The following is a 21,656-nucleotide window of genomic DNA, read 5'->3' as shown; positions in this document are numbered from 1 at the left end:
AATTATGTCTAGGCTTTATAATGGTCTCTTCTAGGAGTTCTACTTGAACTTGGATTTGCAGTATTTTTCTTTGAGATTTTTCTTGTAGATATTAATTTTGTAGTTATTATCTCCTTTTGGAGTTGGGACACATAGCATTTGCATAGATCGTTTTCAACATTAACCCTTGCAAAAACCTTGTGTTCTAAAATTTTTTTTTCTCCCTCCCTTCCACCTCTTCTTCCTAGATGGCAAGTAATCCAATATGATGTTAAACATGTGTAATTCTCCTATACATATTTCTACAATTATCATGCTGTACAAGAAAAATAGATCAAAAAGAAAAAAACGAGAAAAAACAAAATACAAGCAAACAGCAATAAAAAGGTGAAAATATTATGTTGTGATGCACACTCAGTCCTCACAGTTCTCTCTCTGGGTGCAGATGGCTCTTTTCATCACAAGTCTATTAGAATTGGCCTGAGTCATCTCGTTGAAAAGAGTCAAATCTATCAAAATTGAACCATAGTATAATCTTGCTGTTGTCACGTGCAATGTTCTCTTGGTTCTACTCACTTCACTTAGCATCAGTTCATGTAAGTCTCTCCAGGCTTCTCTGAAATCATTCTGCTGATAATTTCTTATAGAACAATAATATTCCATTAGATTCATATACCCATAGTTTATTTAGTCATTTCCCAACTCATGGGCATCCACTCAGTTTACAGTTCCTTACCAATTTAAAAAGAGCTGCTACAAACAGTTTTGCACATGTGATAACTTTTCCCTTTTTTATGATCTCTTTGGGATACATTTCTTAATCTAAAATTCTTTTTCGGAATTAATTCTTGATTTTTGCATTTCTTGGTATTTTTACTTAGCAGATTGACCAATTATTTTTCTTTGAAATTCAAAGGAAAATTTCCTTTTTTTAAAAGCAACTTTGGAAATAAAAGAGAAAATTACTTTTAAACAAACATATGGCTATTTTATTGTTTCATCTATTGTGTTTTTTCTTTTGAGTCCCTTGCCCTCTTATTATATCAGTGATTGTACCTCTGCCAACCCTCATCCTTTGATTTTAAAGTCACTATCTACTACTTTGACTCTTGAACATGATTGGCTGAATGAAATTGGAGGAAAATCACACAACCATTCTGAGTGAGTCCATTACAGATTTGTTTCATGAACTTAGCTGAGTACCCAACTGCTACTAGGGAATCCTTCTCTACTTCCTTAATTGACTCACTTTCCATTCACCATTGCTGCTTTTCCAAACCTTTTCATTCCTCCTTAAAACTCTGATATAGCCCATCCCCTTCCCCCCCAGCCAGTAACCTTGTCTCACATTTTTATAGAACAAATTGAAGCCATTTGCCAAGAGTTCTCTTTTCTTCTGCTTCATGCCGTCTGTCACTATTCCTCTTTTATTCCTATCTCAGAAGAAGCTTTTCTCCTTGCCAATGCATGTTCCTATAACTGCACAAGAGATTCCATTCCATCTCCTCTAGCAAACTTCCCCCCTTCCATCCCTACACTGACTGATTTTCAGTCTCTCCCTATTTACTGGCTGCTTTCCTATTGACAAACATGTCCATGTCTCCCTTGCCCTCACAAAATGTTTACTTGATCCTTCCATCCTTGCTATCATCCTGTATCTCCTCTGCAATTTTACTAATTTGAGAAGGCTGATGTCTTCAATTGGTGCTTCAAGATACTCTTATTAAATCTTTACAATCTCACTTGCAACTTCATTTAAAACTATTCACTCCAAAGTTACTAGTGATCTCCAATTGCCAAATCCAGTGACCTTTTTCCTTCTTGACCTTGCTGCAGCCTTTGTCTATGCTTATTTCCTCAATTTCTTTTTATTGTCTTATTGTTATAGCTATGTTTATAGTACTGCATCAAAGTATAATAATGGATATTCTTACTTTAACCCCTGATATTTTCTGAAAAAGATATTTGGTTCAAACACATAACCCACACAAATAAAATATCAATACTGATTTATTGTGATATATCCCTTTGTATCCCATAATATTGTTTATTATTTATTTCTTTTGTGTTTTTTATTTCCACTTTTACCTTGAGGTCATATGGCTATTCGTGACTTTTATGATAAAGGAGGTGGAGTAAAAGGGAACGACTTTAGGAGAATTAAAAATTCTCAAGGAGGCAGGGAACTAGTCCTGGCTGTAGATAATTAGTGAGAAAGCATCTCTTCTCTCCCTCTTGTAGCCCCAGAGTTGATGGTCTGTGCTTGAGTAATGAAGCACAGGTCATCAGATGGAACAAAAGCCTGTTTGGTTGTCAGGGAGAGTTCTGGGTTCTCCGGGAGAGGATGGGGAGAGGTGTTCTAGGGAAAGGGAGATCAAAGAAGGGATAAAGAGAAAATATCTTCAACAATAAAAAAATTATAAAATCTTTTAAAATTAAAAAAGAGATCATATGGCTATTGCAAATTTTTTGAGTTCACTTGATCTAACATCTTATTTGAAATTTTTGTGAGTCTTTTTGCTTTGTGTTTCTTGTAAATGAAATATTGTTCTATTCTACAATTTTCTTCAGTTTTATAGGTGAATTTATTCCATTCACATTTGCGTGATAATGACTGTTAATTTACTGTTTACCTTGATTCTCTTATATTTTCTTCATAGGCTACTAAGTCCTAGACTGGCTTCAAAGCACTACAGTTATAGACTGCAGGACTTCTTAGTTTGATACTGGACAAGACTGTCTTCTAATTTTACTTGATTCATAGCTCCAACCTCAAGGATGTCCAGACTTGCCTCTAGTTCCCATACTAAAAGAATTCCCTGAGCTATGTTCTTGGGCCCAGTGTTTCTGCCTTAATCTTTTCTGTAGTGATCATAGGCTTCTGGAATAGTTGTGAGAAATTATTTTGCTCCCATTCACTCTATCTTATTGTGATCTTTGTCAGGAATGTCTGTCAGAATTTATAAAATGTTTTGATTTGAGTTTTATGTATATCTTATTTAAGAGGGAATTCTCTAATGTAAATATTTGAAATTTTTGCATTATGTATTTTGATTTATATATCGGCATTTTTTTTTTGATCTGTGACAGTTGTACCTGTGAAATTTGTCTTTTTAAGCTATGTATAGAAAATACATTGTTACTATATCATTTTGTTCTGAGAGGTTTTTGCCTCAAAAATAATTGGATTTTAAAAATGGATTTTTTCCCCTGAACCAAATATTCTATTAATACCAATATTGGCAAAAATAAAGTCAAGTCATATTTCCAATTTGAAAATGTATACTTACATATTACTATACAGAATAGCTTAAATATGTTTTCATTTAAGAACAAAAATCAAAAGAATTATACACTTTGTCTTAAAATTTTAATGGTATTAACCTCATGAGCACAGTGAATAGTTTTTAAGTGATTATGGTGAACAGATGGTATGAAAGTACGCATAATTGGTTTGGGGAGTATTTAGATTTAAATACATAGCCATTAAAGCTATCAGATTTCTATTTCTGATAGATTCTAGTCATTGAATCAGTAGCTGTATGATCCTTAGTTGCACAAAAGTCAGATACAAAATATTAATGTTTTAAAACCATCAATTTTTACTTTTCCATCTGGTCTCTTAATGCTCTTTTTTTTTAAGACCAATTTTTTAAAGTGAGTATAATATTAGATAATTTGATTATTTTTATTTCAGTTGACATTAATGTAACATGTCATAAGTAGGTTACTACTAAATGCAAAATTGCTTACGGCCATATTATTGTTATGTTGTCTATTGACTTCTAGAAAGACTTGTCCTATATATTAGTAGGCTATTTGCCAATGCTTCATTTAAATTTTTTACTTTAAAAAGTACTTGGAGTACTTGGATTTTTTTGAGGGGAAAATATATTTGTTGTCTTTGATATTACATGTATTTGTACATATATAAGTTCATCTTACATTGCAGGAGAAATCCATGCAAATGAAATTACTTTTAATTCAAACATTTTAAGTGCTTGCTCTATATAAGACACTTTTAAGGAATTGGGATATAAAAGTAAACAATAGTGATTTGGTGATCATTTATGTAGAAGTAACAGTTGAGCCCATGGAAGTACATTCAATCAGTCAATAAATGAACAATTATTAAATGTGTCTACATTAAGTACCAGGCACTGTGTTAGGTGCTGACTATTAGGTATTGAGATCACTTAGAGCAAGTGACTAAGATGTAGCCTTAAGGAAACTGATTACATGGCTCAAACAGCCATACTATTTTGTGTTAAGGAAACCAAGGAAGGAGAGTATATCCAAGAGATATTATTGATCAGTAGTTATCAAACTTTATGTTGTTGTAAAATCTAGGGAACTGACAACGCAGAAAATGCTGGACTTAATTGGACATCTTTAAGAAGCTTTTGATGCCCTTCTAGAGAACAGTTTTGTGGATTATATTAAGATTGTTAGCATAAGAAGGGATTGAAGAATGAATAAGAAAATGGAAACAGCAAATGCAGGAACTAAAGAAGTTAATAGTGTGAGTAGGAAAAGGGATAGTAAATAAATTCTTATTAAATGCCTACTTTGTGTCAGGCACTGGGCTAAGTACTAGGAATTTAAAAAAAGAGGCAAAAAGTAGTCCTATCTCTTAAGGAGCTCATGATTGTGGCATCTCATAATCTAATGGATATAGGGAAATAACTTGAGGGTAAAGAGGAAAGGAGCAGTTAGGTAGCAGTGGATAAAACATCAGTCTTGGGAGTCAGGAAGACTCAGCTTTCTGAGTTTAAATCTTATCTGAGACATTAAGTAGCTATGTGACTTGGGCAAATCACTTAGCCCCTTTTGCCTCATTTCTTCATCTGCAAAATGAACTGGAGAAGGAAATGGCAAACCACTTTAGTATCTTTGCCAAGAAAACCCCAAATAGGCCATAAAGAATTGGACACAATTGAAAACTACTGAATTAAAAAAATTCTTGATATTTTAAACTTCACTTTTGCTTCCCAATGATGTTCCAAATACAATCTTAAGAAGTTCTCTGTGTTTTGCTTCCTTTTTTACCATGTAGCATTATATTTATTTTTGCTGGATTATAAACTTTGCCCTAAATTCATTTTTCCTTTAAATTGGTGGCTGCTAAATTATGTGGGGTCCTGATGGTGGCTGTTTAATACTTGAAATCTTTCTGGCTGCTTTAAGTATTTTTTTTTTTTTTGACCTCCTCTGGATTTTGGATATGAAGTTCCTAGGAGTTTTCATTTGGGGGTTTCTTTCAGAGGGTGACCAATTTATTTTCTCTTTTTACTTTGTTCTCTGATTCTAAGATATCGGGGAGTTTTCTTTTAATATTTCTTGAAATGTAATATGGCTTTTTTTTTTTTTTTGGTCATAGTTTCTGGATAGTCCAGTGTTTATTAATTTTTTTTTCTCTCTTCTATTTTCCAGGTCAGTTATTTTTCTCATGTTATACTTAGATTTTCTTCCATTTTTTTTAGTCTTTTGACTGTTTTACCCTTTCTTATTGCTTCATGGATTCAGTGACTTCTATTTGGTTCATTATAATTTTCAGGCAATTTATTGCTTAGGCAAAGTTTTATATCCCGTGTTGCAAACTGTTAATGCTTCCTATTCTTTCTGCCATCACTCTCATTTCTTTTACATTTTTATCCTTGGGTACTCTTTCAGTTCATTTCTAAAAAGATATTTTTAATGTTTTTAAACTGTTGTTTCATCTCTTTCAGGAACTTTAGTTGTTTGTTCCCAAGCTGTTTTGGAATCATTCTCTTCTTCTGTGTTTGTGTCTTGAGCTTTATGTCTCTGCCATTATAATAGCTATTTGTGAGGAGGAGAGAATTCTTTTTTGTTTGCACTTTCTTCTAATCTATGTTATGATGTTAGATTTGTTGTTCAGGCTAGAATTTGCAGCAGTTCTTGAGGGATATATTTGGGCTATTCCTGTTTCTGATTTTTTGGGTATACTGAGTATTGTTATTCTAGGTTCTCAGGAATAAGTTGGAGATCTGAAAACTTTTAGTGCTTTCAAAGTGGTCTGATCCTGGGCAAAGTCTGTTTACTACTTCCTCCTTACCCCCTTTTCCCAGCTGAGCTTTGCCAGTTTGCTTATGACTTTGCTTTTGAGCAAGAGGAGGCAGTTGCTGGACTCATTTTATGAAATGGAAAAACTATTGCTTAGAGTGGTAGAATTGTGTGCTTCTCTTTTGATCTCAGAGTCCTGCTGTGGTCATTTCTCTGAAGGTTAGGCAAGATGCTAAAAAAGAAACTTTGATCTGCTCCTGAGCTATAAACTATATTTCTGCTGGCTTCTGAACATCTTCCTTTCTTGGTACATCATGTAGAACTTCCTATCTACTAACTCAATTTTATATAGGGTCCCCTGTTCTCTGGATTTTAATCCGGAACTTGGTAGTGAGTAATAAAGTTGCCAGTCTGTTGGATACAGTGTTTCCTATACTAGAACAATGCCAGAAGAGAGGATAATGCAAGGGAAAATTTTTGTTACCCTCTGGTAAGGGCCTATGGTCTTTTTCACATCTGCCAAGGAATCAGGACAGCCTCTGGTTTCTTCAAGTTTGGATATTTAAAAACCTTTGGAGCATTGCTAATTTGTTTCTCATTTGTTTTCTTGATTTACTCAAAGAGGTATTTGGTCAGATGAAGGAATAAGGATACAGACTTCATTTAAAGATTAAAAACTTGATAAGGTAAATCGATTTCAGTCAGGATGAAACCCATTTCCCCTTACCCCCTTTCCATAGTGGCATCTAAGTGGCATAGTTGAAAAGAACCTGGAATCAGGAAAATATTGAGTTCAAATGTGGCCTCAGCTACTCGCTAGTTATGTGATGTTGGGCAAATCACTTAACTTCATACTGCCCCAGTTTCTTCATGTTTAAAGTAATACCTACTTCTCAGTGTTGTTTTGGGAATTGAATGGGGTAATATTAGTAAAAAGTGCTTAGTATTTGGTGCCTGACATATAGTAGGTATTATATAAATGCTCTTCCCTTTCTAAAGAACCTTAGAATTGGATTCCAAGTATATAAATTTTTTGTGTTGGCTTCATTGGATACATTAAAAGGAAAATTTAAAAATATATTTGAAAGGCAAGTAATGAATGGATTTTTTTTTGCTATTATTCTCTCGTACTTATACAACTAATGAAGATTTTATGTACAATATGTTAAAATGGTATTAATGATAAAGCCCTCCTTTTTATAAAAATAGTCAAACATTATTTCTCTTCTATTATTTTAGGCTAAAGTATTTGTTTATTTCTTACAGTAATCCTAAATTGGAAAGTCAGCGAGTAAATAAAAAAGTCAACAATGATGCATCACTTAGAATTCAAAATTTGTCCATTTTGGTGAGACAAATCAAATCTTATTACCAGGTAAGCAACTCTTTTTGCCTTTTAAAAAATTAGTAATTTTAATAGATGAATTTACATGTTCAAGTTTATAATAAGCTTAACTTTAAATTTTATATTGACATATATAATGATGTAATAAAATATATTGTGGCTTAGGGACTCTCTTATTTCTTGTTTGTATCTTCAATGTTTAGTATAGTGCCTGGAACATAGGAGACACTTAATGTTTATTGAATTGAACTCTATGAAAATTTATTGACTTAAGTATAAAGGGAGAATGTTTGAAGTACTTAAGAGAATAAAATATTTTAAATTAATTCACTTTGCATCTGAGATACGCAAATGTGTACAATGTTGTCATTTGGGACAAAGCTCTCTCTTTCTCTCTGTCTTAGAAAAGAGAGACAGAGGCTGTGTTGGAGCTGACTTCTAAGCCAGGAAGGTGTGATTTTTTTTTTTTTAAGTCCTACTTCTGACGGCATTCTAGCTTTGTGATGTTGGGCAATTTTCTGTTTGAGACTGAAATTACAGAGAAAGTGCAGACCTGCATTGTTGTTCCCTTGCCTAAGAGCCTCTCTATATCAGTGAAATTACAAGGATAATCCAGAATATCCTATCTTTATCTTTTTTTTATAATTATTAAATATTCTACTTATATTGATTCAGATGGTACTTTCAGGGTCTATTATAATGTGATGCTTTTTTGGGGAAACATTTAAATATATAACCTCGAAAATAATTTATTTCTTTACAAAAACTTTTAGATAATCCTAAGAGAATCATTTAACATTTCTCTAGATTTTCTTTTTTTACTAAAGTAATGATTTTTAAAAATCATAACTCTGTGTGTTAGACTTATAAACATGCTACATAATACTTATGATTTTTATCTTGGATATTATCCTTTTTCTTTTGGCCAGTTTGAAAGCAGGGGAAAATTAATGGAAGCAGTTGATTTAGTGATTACTTATTTAAATTAAAAATTAAATTTATATAAATTTAAATTATTTCAGTAAAATTTAAATAAATTAAATTAAATATTAAAATAAAATTTATATTTAAATATTAAAAACATAGAACCACAGCAGGATGTTTCTGATTTAAAAAATTAAAAATTATTTAAATAAATTTATTTAATAAAAATTTATTAAATTTTCTTATTGAATATCCATAAGTCAAAAAAAAAAGAAGCACATATATGTTTATTTACTTAAAAATCATTTACTTGTCTTCTGTACTGGCAAAAATACTGGCATATTTTATAAAAATAGACATTAAAGAAGGATGGGATAAAGGTGAAATAATATTTTATCTGAGGGTCACAGGGAAGCCATTGGTGTTTATTGTGTAGAAAGATGATGGAGTAACAAGAGTAAATCTTTTCTTTAGGAACATCATTTTGGCAACTGTGTAGAGATTATATCAGAAGGGAGAGAGGCTGGAAAATGGAAAATCACTTAAAAGGCATTGCAATGATCTAGATGATTCTGGGTAGTGTGATCCGCTAGATGGAGCAGTAGATATTTTTTGAGTCCAACATTGGAAAAACTTCCCCCCTAGAAAGGAATTATGCATTAAAGGAAAAGCAGTTAAATTTATCCTCATAGACTGAGACAGCAAGAAATATGATAGACTCAGAAAGAGGCTTATGAGTTAATAGCAGAGAATGCTAATCCCTAACTGGCTTTCTCAGGATTTCAAACCCAACACTTTTAGAAGAAAACACAATATGTCCCAGAGGCTGAGTGAGTAATGTTCTTGCTGCTGCTGTCTCTTCCAATTTACCCTCAGCCTGGCCTTATCCCACTGAAGTTACAAGAAGATATAAGAAGGTGGGAGCATGCTCTTCCTGGGTCAGCATAAGAACTAAAAGAGCAGAGAAGGGAACCTAGGTCAGGGGACCTGTATGAATGTAGACCTATATCAGGCCAGAAAGGAAGGAAAAAAGCATTTAACTGGCTCTAGTCTTGTTCCCTCCAGAAGCCTTTTGGAACAGACTCTTGGCACCTGTGAAATGTGAATTGCCTAATATGAGAGGAAGTCTTGAAGATTTTGAGATCTTTGGGTGGTATAGCTGCTATCAAAAAGGAAGATATCATAAAATGAGCTTATTAAGTCTTATTAAGTCTTATTAAGAATGATCTTAGGAGAATGAAAATGTATTTAAAAATTTAAAATCTGGAGCACAAACCGATTAGTTAGGCAGATATTAAAACAGAAGAAAGATATTATGATATTATTATTATAGATAGATGACATTATGGATTCCCAAGATTTCCAGAAAAATATAGAACCACAGTAGGATGTTCCTGATAAATAAATTTTGAAAAAATCTAACAGGTAACAAATAGTAGAATTTATGGACTGTGAAGGAGAAATAATAAGCAAAATGAGAAACTTTTATTTGCAATGGGTTATCTCTCCAAAGAAACCAAAGAGAGAACATCTGATTGGAAATACAAATATATGGAAGTAGAAGACAAAATCTGAAAAACAAAAACACTAGCAGTTACATTAAAAGAATAAGATGCTGAGAGAACCAGGATTACAATTGTATACAATAATTGCAAAAATATGTGATGATGAAGTGGATCTAAGATGATGGAATAGAAAAGCACCTAGCTGAGTTTTCCAAAATTCCCCTCCCTACAATGATAATGACTCAAATTGAATTCTGGAGCAGCAGAAACAACAAAAGCTCAAATGAAATAATTTTCCCATATAGAACAAGTTGGGAGGTTGGCACAAAAGAATCTGTTCTAGAGCCTATACCTCTTTTTCAATTAAGAATTAAAATTGACCAAATTGAAAAAAGAGCTACAAAACTCAATGAAGAAACATAATTGCTTAAACATCAGAATTTGGAAATCAGAAGCTAATGTCTCTAGGTGACATCAAGAAACAATAAAACAAAATGAAAAAAATAAAAGCAAATGTGAAATTGCAAAACAACATTGCAAAAACAGCTGACCTTGAAAATGAAGAATCAGTTTAACAATTATTGGACTACCTGAAAGTTCTGATCAAAGCAAGAGCCTAGACAAATTTCAAGAAATTATAAAGGGAAATTGCCACCAGTATTTTAGATGCAAAGAGTAAAATAGAAATTGAAAAAATATACCAATCACCTCCTGAGACTGAAAATTTTCATTTTTTCTAGTTTTCACTCAGGAAATTCCAAAGTTCCCAGGTTAAGGAAAGCTTTAAATACCAGAAAGAAACAAAAAAAGTATCATAGAATTAGTCTGCATCATATAACATTTGACAGCTTCTATATTAAAGGATCAGAAAGGTTGAAATATCCCGAAGGGCAAAGATACTAGTATTATAACCAAGAATAACCTACCCAGCAAAACTTGAGAATAATCCTTCAGAAAAATGATTACTAGAATAGAATCAAACAATCTTGATGAGAAACCCTAGCTGAATAGAAAATTTGACATTCAAGACTCAAGAGAAATATAAAAAAAAGTAAACATGAAAAAGAAGTCATAAAAGACACAATAAGGTTAAACCATTTACTACATGAGAAGATGGTACTTGTAACTAAGAACTTTACTGCTATTAGGACAGTTATGAAAAAGAGTATTCAAAAAGACTCTGGGAAGATAGAAGAACAAGTCAGAAAACTTTTAGCTCTCCAAATTTTCTCCTCAGAAAAAAGAACAATGCCTCAGAGGGAATATAGAGCAACACAAATAAACCAAATTCAAGTTAAAGCAATTCCCCAGGGACAAAGGTTTGGCCTATGTGAAGTGTAAACACCTCTCCAGACCACGTATGGAATCAACAGACGACAAAGCCCTGGGGGCAGCTAGATTAGGAGTTTTTAAAACTTTCAGTTCATGGACAGTATTGGGATCTTGACTGCAGAGTTAGAAATCTGAAGGACCTTCCACTGTTGAGGGATGCCAAACATAGCTGCACTGTGACTAGACACATCCCAGGCTGAGCTTGCCGCTGCAGGGAACAAGAAGTTGCCACGTATACTTGGTGAGGGCAGGAGAGGATCAGGGACTTTTCTGGTTGTGGACACTTGAAGGTGAGAAGAATCCCTGATTTCACTTCCAGGGAAGACAGGAGTTTGCAGTCATTGGAAGGATTACAGGGAATAAAATCATTTGTGGAACACTGGAACCAAGGGCTCTAGCCCAGGTTTAGGAGTGGAGAGGAGAAGGCTAAGGTTGAGCCCAGGTCAGACCTCAGAAAATAATAGTAAGGAGGACCAGAGGCTTGGGGTATAGTTCCCCATTAGATTAGATTAGAATAGAACTTGGTCAAACTAATAGCTGCTAAAAATAAAATAAAACAAAAAGTAATTAAAATGAGCCAGAAAAGGAGAAGAAACCTAATCATAGTTAGTTACTATGGGGATAGAGAAGTTTAGGGTTCATATTCAGAGCAGCAGCTCGATCATTGAAAAATGTCAAATGGTCCCAAGCACACAATGATTTCTTTATAAGAGAGATTGAAGAAAAATTAGAAAAAAAAATCCCAAGAAAATTATGAAAACAAAGTCAGCCAACTTAAAATGGAAAACCAAAAAATTAAGGAGGAAAATAATTCCCTGAAAACTAGAATTGGGCAAAGGGAAGCTAATGCTGCTCTAAGATACAAAGAAATAATTTTTAAAAAGTATGAAAAAACAATTGATCAGGAGAAATATTATAAGAATAGTAAGACTGCCTGAAAATTATCATTTAAAAGAGCATTTTGATATATTATTAAGAAATTATTAAGGAAAACTGCCCTGAAGTTCTAGACCAAGAAGGCAAAACAGAAATAGAAAAAAAAAAAATCTACCAATCACCACTCACTTGAAAGACATCCCAGAAGGAAAAGCTATAGAAAGAAAAGCTAAAAAAAGAAAAGCTATATAACAAAATTACAAAACTCCCAGATTAAGGAAAAAATGTTAGAAGCAGCAAAATAATAATAATAATAATAATAATAAATCATGGAACTGCAAAAAAAAATTATACAAGACCTAGTAGTTACTATTTTGAAGGATTCCAAATCTTGGAATATTATCTTTCCTAGAACAAAAAAGCTGGGATTATGACCAAGGGTAAATTACCTGCAAAGTTAAGTATAATGCTGAACAGCAGCAACACATCAGATTATTTGCGTCAAAAACAGCAGAACTTGGAGGGAAATTCAAGATAGAACATTAAGGAGAAATATTAAGTAAACATTAAGATCAAATCATTTATTTATGAAAATATTTTCAATTCTTTTATTACTTATTTTTATTTAGTTAGAAAAAGACTTGGGCTAGACCAAGTATGATGGAAGTGATTCTTAAAAAAATATTAGACTGTAGGGAGAAATAAAAATTGAAAGTACCTCATACAAATGAGGCAAAAAAGGAAAAATTCAAAGAAACTAATAGGGGGAAGAGAAGTAATGCTGAAACCTTTCTCATTGGGAATGGGTTAAAGAGGGAACATCACATACATATAAAATGTATAAAAGTCTTCAAATTCAGAAGGAAAGAGTACTAAGGGATAGGATAGGGGAAAAAGGATATAAGGAAGAATTTTGAGGGAGATGGCTAGTGAATAGTAGCAAAACCAGGAATGAGCATGGATGGGTATAGGATGAGAAGGTAGAAAGGAAAAATAGGAAGAAGGAAAAGAAAAAACAATTATAATTTAGAATGTGAAATGAGATGAATTTACCCATTTATAATATAAACATTTATACAAATCAAGTTGTATCTAAGTTTAATATTTATTGCACATGTCCAGGTAAAATTAATGATTTTTTAAAATGACAGTTTTGTCCAACTTATTTATATAATATCATCCCAATTAAATTATTTAAAAATTATTTTACTGAGTTAGAAAAATAATAAAGTTCAGTTAGAGGTCAGGAACTTCAAAAAAAATGGGGGAAAAAATGTAAAGGAAGCAGATTTCAGTATTATCAGACCATAAATCATATTATAAAGTGAGAGCATTGTTAAAAGGGTAAAATAGATCATTTTGATTATTTTGAATTAGAATTTTCTTATAGATAAAACTACACAGCCAAAAATAGAAGGACTGCACAAGAAATGGGAAAAATCTTTCATAGTCTCTCACTGTCTATTGGTTAAAATACTGCTGTGTTTGATTTAGAAAAACATGGCAAGACAGACATTTTAAAAATATGTACTTATTTAAAAGTCAAATAAAAAAAATTATGTGCAAAACAGAACATAAAGCATTCAAAATCTGAAAAGGCTTCCATTTCATGAAAGCATATATATTGTATTCAAAATTGCCCATCTTTTTTTGCTTCCTTGTAGATTTTTTTTATTCTCTACATCCCACTTTTTTCTTTTTTTTCCCCCTTTCCTCCTTAAGCAGGCTACAGTTAAGCACAGCTATATTTATATATGCATATACACACCCACATGTAACACATGTATGTATATGCCTATGTGCACATTCATACACATATATACACATATACATTTCATATAGATCTGTCTTAAGTTGTATTGTGCTTGTTTTCTGTTTCTCTGAAGGTGAATGACTCCTTTTTAAGTCCAAGTCTTTCCATATTTTTCTAAAACTACCATCTCATGATTTCCTATATCATCTTATACTTTCTAGTTGCTTTAAATAGTCTAAAGTGCTCTTGATTATCATAAATACTATATAGTGTAGTTTCCCTATTTTCTTTTGATTGAATCTATTTTAACTTTTAACTTTGAGATCAATGATTACTGCCCCTGCTTTTTTTTTTTTTTAATAAATTCTACTCTTGATCATTATTATGTTTGTGTGTATCATCTCTTGCCTCTTATCCCTGCTGACTCCTCTACTATACTTCTACAGGCTATTTTTCCTTGCTATTTTTTAATCTACCCCTCCTCCAAGAATCCCTACCATAATCTTTGTCCTGCACTCTTTTCTTCTACCTTCTCCCTCCCTTTTAAATCCCATTCTCATTACTCTATATACTTTATCTCATTCCTATTCATCTATACATTCTTCTATGCCCCTTTCATCCTATTCTTTTCCCGTATTTATTAATAAATTTAGAAAGCTTTTTTACATCTATCCATCCATCCATCCATCCATCTAGTTTCCTCTTTAATGCATTCTCTATGTTATTAAGATTTCAAAACTACTAGCCCTTCTCTTCCAATCTAATTCCTCTGGGTCAGTTCTTACTCTTTAAAAAAAAAAAAAATTATTATTTGTTGGGTTCTTGTTCTTCTTTATAATAATATAATGGTCATTTTCTCTGGGAGAGAGAGCAGGTTTCTTGGGGGAGGTTTTCTGGAGGCAGTCTTAGTATCAGTTCAGATCAATAATTACCCCAAAACACAGCCAGGTGATAAAAGTTCAGATCTTTTATTGTCTCTAATATAGCCCAGTTAGCTTAGAGGCCCATCTCTCTGCTTGATTCTAAGAGCTCTTGCCGCTTTGTCCTTTGCTTCTGCCTCTGCTTTCTTCAGCTCCAGAGCCAGCACCAAGTTGAATCTGTCTTGCCTCTGAGAGAGCCTTCTCAATCTTCAGTTGAACTCTCGACTTGTAGCTTCTTCCTCTGAAAACTTTCCTGACTGGCCCCTTTGAAGCTCTATTTATTTGAGAGAGAGGGATTATGGGTTTCTCCATAGTGCTCTCTGGCCCTAAGAGCTTCAAGGGAGGTGTGAATTCACCAAGTTACAAAGTTTACTTTGTGAATCTCCCATACTTGTGAATTCCAGTGAGTAAAGGTATGAACACAAACATTGTATTAATTAGTTCTACTTAGTACCTTGTTTCAGGTTCTGGCTCAAAACATCTTCTTGTAAGATCAGATCAATAATCTATCAATTCTAATGAGTTAGCAGTTTGTAAAGATTCCAACAATTATTATAGCTTTTTATTTACAAAACATATGCATGGGTAATTTTTCAACATTGACCCTTGCAAAATCTACTGTTCCAAAATTTCCCCTCCTTTCCCCCATCCCCTCTCCTAGATGGCAGATAGTCTAATTCAGTTCTTATTCTTGCACCTCATTCATATAACCTAATTACCTTTTTTGCCTTTTCCTATACAGTTTTAGGTTTTAGAATCATACTCGGCTCTACCCCAATCTTTTCTTTCAAACTATTAACTAATGACAATCTTAGACATATTGTTGACATTTTTTTTTTTTAATGTAAAACATAGTTTGACCTTATAAAGTCCTTTGGGGGGAAAAAAAACACAAAACTTGTCTTGGATCTTATATGGGAGAAAGAGAAAGGAAGAAGTAGAATGGTGTAAATTATTTGCTATAAAAAGAGGCAAGAAAAAAGCTTTTACAGTGGAGGGGAAAGGGAGGAGTGGCTAAATCTTACTATCATCAGAATTGGCTCAAAGGGGAAATATGTGTATAGAAATCTATCTTACCCTACAGGAAAGTAGGAAGGGAATGGGATACAGGAAGGGGGAGGTATGGTGACAGAAGAAAGGGCATATTAGGGGAGGAAGTGGTCAGTAGTAGAACACTTTTGAAGAGAGATAGAATGAAAGAAAGAAAGAAATGGGGGTGTGGGGAGAGGACACAGTTAGCAATAGTAATTGTAAAAAGAATTTTGAAGCAGGTTTCCCTGATAATGAAGAGGTTCAGGATTGTGTCTCCAAATGATGAGGTTCGGCGCAGGGCAGGGAGGTGTGGGGTTTGATTGGTGCACAGGTTCTTTGTAAAGGAATTTATGAACCCAAAAGCTAGACTGGCAAAAAGTTTATTATTGGCATTGAGAAGTGCCTTTGCTGTGCATAAATAGAAAGATTGAATTCCTTGGTGGCAAGTTCCCGACAGAGCGATATAAAGTTTCTAGTGGAGGAGTCCTGGCAGGGAGAGTTTCTAGCAGAGAAATCCTGTAGCAGACAAAGTCTTATTATTAGAAAAGGCCTTATTTAGGGCAATAAGTGAGAAAGATAAAGAAGGGGTAACGCTGAAAGAGAATGTCTTTCAGTGGGCAGAGAGGCCCTTGCAGGTAGCTATGCAAGAGAAGTCCCTTGGCCTGGCATGATCCCTGCTTTGAGGTCTTCTGTTGCAAAGAGCATTGAACCCAGTTGCTTTCTTTTATAATTGAAAACGTAGCTAGGCTGTGGGACCTGGGAGCAGTTTGAGCTGGAATCAAAATAGAAAATCTTGGAATTAAATGAGTGTCTCTGGGCTAATTTCCAACTCAGTAGGATTAAACGCGGTCCTGGGACTCTGCTGGTCCCACCTAGATAACCGAATGAAAACCACTTTATTTTGATTCCCTGGGGCAGGTCTCTCAGGGGAGAATTTAGCATTTCTCTCCACCCCCCCCCCCAAGGTCAGAGAGAGAGAAAGAGAAAGTGTTTTTGGGCTCCCCTCTTAAATAAGATCTTATTTCTCAAATGTATAAAAACTTGGTCATATTTATAAAAAATAAGAGCCATGATAAAAGATCAAAAGATAAGAATTATGCTCAAAGGAGTACAAGATCATGCATATCCTTTGATCTACATTCAGTCTTCATAGTCCCCTCTCTGATTGCAAATGGCACTTTCCATCAAAAGTGTATTGGAATCACTTTGAATCACCTCATTGTTGAAAATGAGCCAAGTCCATTCACAGATAATTATATAAGCTTGTTGTTACTGTATACAATGTTTTCTGGGTTCTGATCACTTCAATTAGTGTCAGCTCATGTAAGTCTTTACAGGCTTTTCTGAAATCAGCCTTTGAGCTGTACTTTGAAAGAAAATGAAGATTTCAGGAGGGAGGAATGAGTGAGGGACCAAAAGTGTTCCAAACACAGAAGTAGGAGATTAAACTGTTAAGTGCTGGGCAAGTAGATGTCACTGTGGGTAGAACACTGGGCCTGAGGAATCTCAGAACTGGAGCTGAGTTAAAATCCTGTCTCATTTACTTAATACTCTGGACCATTAAGTGACATCTAGGTCACTTACCTATTTTGGTTTCGCTTCCTTATCTGTAAAATGAGCTGGAGAAAGAAATAGCAGCCACTCCAGTATCTTTGCCAAGAAAGCCCCAAATGGGGTCACAAAGTCAACAACTGAACAACAGTAAGTAGAGAATAGCAAATAAATCACTTGGAATGGAATGGAAAGTTTGAAGAGGAGGAATATGAAATAATATGGGCAAAGTAGAAGAGAGCTAGTTTCTATAGTGCTGATGGTCATGGGGTCTCATTGAAGACTTTTTGAGTTAAGGGAGTAAGATGATCAGATATGTGGTTTAGGAGTTTCCTTTGGTAGCTCTGTAAAGGATGGACAAAAAATAGGAAAGAATAGTCAGAAATACTGTTGTAGTAGCCCAAGTGAAAAATGATTAAACCCAAGAGCATGGCTAATTGGAAAAAACAATTCTCAGGAAGTAATTTAAGCAGTTCCATTATAATCTTATTTACATTACTAATTGGGTTTTGTTATTTTTTCGTAAGTAATGCAAAGATAAATGTATTGGGATCATTTCTGGACCTTGTCAAATTTCAAATGAAAAAATTTCAAAATTAGCACGATTTTATTAATTGAACTTAATTATACTTTTATGGATACAAGTTTCTGTTAAGATTGCAAAAAGTCTTTTGTTTTGATTGTTGATAGTTAGAAGTCAAATGTCATGAATTGTTGGGATTTAAATCCTGAAATTAATCTTTCATAGAATGGATCAAAATCCAGAGTCATTCTATTAAACAAGATTTTTAGAAAAATGGAGATTTATATTACACTTTAAATACAATTATTGAAATGGACATGTTTTATTTAGAAAATGTTTCTAAGTTTTAATTTTTTTTTTCTTTTTTCCTTTTGAATGAGATAAGATGAGATCTTTCAAGACAGTTGTGAAAATCGAGTAAGGCTTCATCTATTTCAAAGTTTGAGTAGGCCTGAAGGACTTTAAGCATTAAATCAAGGGCATACTTAAAGTGTCTCCTCCCTGCTATTCTCCTAAGGGCATACTTAAAGTCTCTTCCCTGCTATCCTCTTTTTTTTTTTTTTAATTTAATTTTATTTAATAATAACTTTATATTGACAGAATCCATGCCAGGGTAATTTTTTACAACATTATCCCTTGCACTCATTTCTGTTTCGATTTTTCCCCTCCCTCCCTCTACCCCCTCCCAAGATGGCAAGCAGTCCTATATATGTTAGATATGTTGCAGTATATCCTAGATACAATATATGTTTGCAGAACCGAACAGTTCTCTTCTTGCACAGGGAGAATTGGATTCAGAAGGCAAAAATAACTCGGGAAGAAAATCAAAAATGCAAATAGTTCACATTCATTTCCCATTGTTCCTTCTTTGGGTGTAGCTGTTTCTGTCCATCATTTATCCATTGAAACTCAGTTAGGTCTCTTTGTCAAAGAAATCCACTTCCATCAGAATACATCCTCATACAATATCGTTGTCGAAGTGTATAATGATCTCCTGGTTCTGCTCATCTCACTTAGCATCAGTTCATGTAAGTCTCTCCAAACCTCTCTGTATTCATCCTGCTGGTCATTCCTTAGAGAGCAATAATATTCCATAACATTCATATACCACAATTTACCCAGCCATTCTCCATTTGATGGGCATCCATTCATTTTCCAGTTTCTAGCCACTACAAACAGGGCTGCTACAAACATTTTGGCACATACAGGTCCCTTTCCCTTCTTTAGTATCTCTTTGGGGTATAAGCCCAATAGAAACACTGCTAGATCAAAGGGTATGCACATTTTTATAACTTTTTGGGCATAATTCTAGATTGTTCTCCAGAATGGTTGGGTTGTTCACAACTCCACCAATAATCCTGCTATCCTCAAGGACATACTTAAGTCCCTTTCTTGTTATATCCTTCCTATTTCAACCAAATATGGGCAACTATGTACTTAATGGTCAAGTTCAATTTCTTGGGTAGTTTCTGCCTTTAGAATATAAGATCCTCAGCCAATAAGGATGAAGGTTAGTGGTGGGAGGGGGTATTTGCGTTAGGGATTAAAAGCATTGACCCTGCCCCCCTATGGTGCTTCCTCTCTTCGGTTGTCTGCTCAATTGGTGGACCCCAATTCTCTCCAGAATGTGTAATAAACTTTGCTTTGTTCTAGAGACCTCTCTAGTCTTTTTTTATTAAATGGTTTCTGACCCACACACTTTTTTAATAAAAAAAGGAAAAAGTCCTCAATGTTAGGTTTCAAGTCTTACAGGTGTTCTAATCTTTTGTCACTATTTTTTTTTTTTCCTGAGGTGATGAGGTTAAGTGACTTGCCCTGGGTCACACAACTAGGAAGTGTTAAGTCAAGTCAGATTTGAACTCAGGTCCTCTTGACTGGTGCTCTAGCCACTGTGCCACCTTGCTGCCCTGTCACCAATTTTTCATTGAACTGGTCTTTCTATATAAGGAGTATTTTGCTGAAATGGCTTTTAAATAATTGTTATGGGAAAGTAACTTTTTGGGATATTTATTTACAAGATTAGAGTTGGTAAATTATACTTTAAATTGGAAATTTATCCAGATCATATGAGTTTTGAATAGTTTATTTTTGTTCTTGTCTATCATTTGCTGAAGGCAACTCATGATAAAGTAGTATTTTTAACTGATAAGTTTTCTGTATAGGTAAAAATACTTTAGTCTCTAATAACAGCTCAATGAAAACTAATGTTTGGTGTGAAAAGATTGACTAAATCCCAAGTCATTATTAGAAAAAAAAAGTACTCTTTTAAACACATCTGCTTTACACAATTAAAATAATAATAGTCTTCATCAGTTGAGCCTATTGAGAATTAAGTTCCTCATTCAGCTGGAAAAAATAGCTGGTCTCAAGAAGAAGAAATCGTTTATAATTAGAAAATATAAATATTCATTAGGAAGTCTGAATGATATGAGGTCACTAATATTAAAAACAAAAGCACTGTCCTTTAGTTCAGTTAATTAGCAAATGTGAAAATCTGTCCTTTTTCTTCTTGTAACAAGAAAAATTTAAAGTATTATTAAAATTAAGCTCCCCAGAAATCAAATTCTTATGTTACAACTTTTATAAATATTGTGTATTATTTTATATTTGAACACTTACATCAATGTAATCTCTTTTACACTGTTCAACTAATTTTTTATTCCTTCATTTTTTAATATGTTGTAAAATAGTGATTTGATTGTCCTTGTCTATGGCCTATTTATAACTAGCCATTTACATAGCGCTTTTAAGATTGTAAAACTCATTACCTATATTCTCATTTGAGTTCAAAATTACCTTCTAAAATAAGTTCTATTATTGTTCTCTCTTTTCAAAATAAGAAACTGAGATTGAGAAAGATTATGTGAAATTGTATTTCTGTTTGCAAGTCCAGCTTTCTATTCATTCTTCCTCCGATAGAATTTTATTTGTTGTAGATTTTTAATGTTTTTAGAAGCAAGGACTATTGTTTAGTAGTATTTAGCAATTGTTATTGGTACTGATAACATTAAATCTGTGTTGGTATAATTATCTTTAGTCTTTTCTTTTTCAATTTTCCTTTTTCAGAGTTTTATTGATAAAATTTTCTTTTTCTTAAGAAATGACCACATAAAGATTTCAGCCAAACTGACCTTCTAGCTGATTCTAAAGCACATTTCATTTCCTTCCTCTGTGCCTGTATACCCATTCTAGTGCATTTCTGTCTTTTCTTTGCTGTCTACTTAGCTTTCTTCTAGGCTCCACTTCTGTCCCATTTCTCCTAGGGATTCTTTCTAGATTCCCCTAGATTATCTTCTTCTTCATCCTTCAGCTGGTCAATATTTACATATTGTATTCCTTAGTAGAAATTTAAGCTTCTTTGGAGTAGGAACTATGTCTTGATTTTGTATTTTTTTGAACTGTAGAATAGTGCTTTGCTGCTTAATGTGTTGAAATTTACTGAATAATTTTCTTTATGTTAGACAATCCAACTGTTTTTGCCAGTTTTTATATTCCTAGAGCTTAGCAGTGTGCTTGATGTAGCATCAGTAAGTGCTTTATGAATGCTTATTTTGACTGACTTGGTACATTAAATTTTTTAAATAGCCGTTTTCCTTATGAATCATATTGGGAAAGAAAAATCAGAACAAAAAGGAAAAACCATGCGAAAAAAAGAAACCAGAAAGAAGAAAAAGCGAACATAGAATGGATTGATTTACATTCAATCTCCATAATTCTTTCTGGAGGCAGTTGATAGGCCTGAGATGTTCTCTCAGAGTTATTTTAATTTGCATTTCTCTAATTAATAGTGATTTAGAGCATCTTTTCATATAACTATAGATGGCTTTATTTTATTATCTGAAAAATGAATTCTTATAAATTTGACACAGTTCTCTATATATTTTAGAAATGA

General features: G+C 33.4%; 1 protein-coding gene across 11 annotated transcripts in view; it reads left to right on the top strand.

Moving 5' to 3' along the window:
• Positions 1–21,656, top strand: part of CCDC88A (coiled-coil domain containing 88A) — a 142,224-nt gene that overhangs the window by 13,470 nt on the left and 107,098 nt on the right. For all 11 annotated transcript variants that reach the window (XM_051975295.1, XM_051975297.1, XM_051975298.1 and 8 more), the window contains exon 3: positions 7,270–7,378. In XM_051975295.1, coding sequence (XP_051831255.1) covers positions 7,270–7,378 — 109 coding nt within the window. The remainder of the gene's footprint in view (positions 1–7,269; positions 7,379–21,656) is intronic.

Source organism: Antechinus flavipes, chromosome 2 (genome assembly GCF_016432865.1).
Source record: "Antechinus flavipes isolate AdamAnt ecotype Samford, QLD, Australia chromosome 2, AdamAnt_v2, whole genome shotgun sequence".
Taxonomy (NCBI): domain Eukaryota; kingdom Metazoa; phylum Chordata; class Mammalia; order Dasyuromorphia; family Dasyuridae; genus Antechinus; species Antechinus flavipes.
This window is presented reverse-complemented; position numbering and strand designations above follow the sequence as displayed.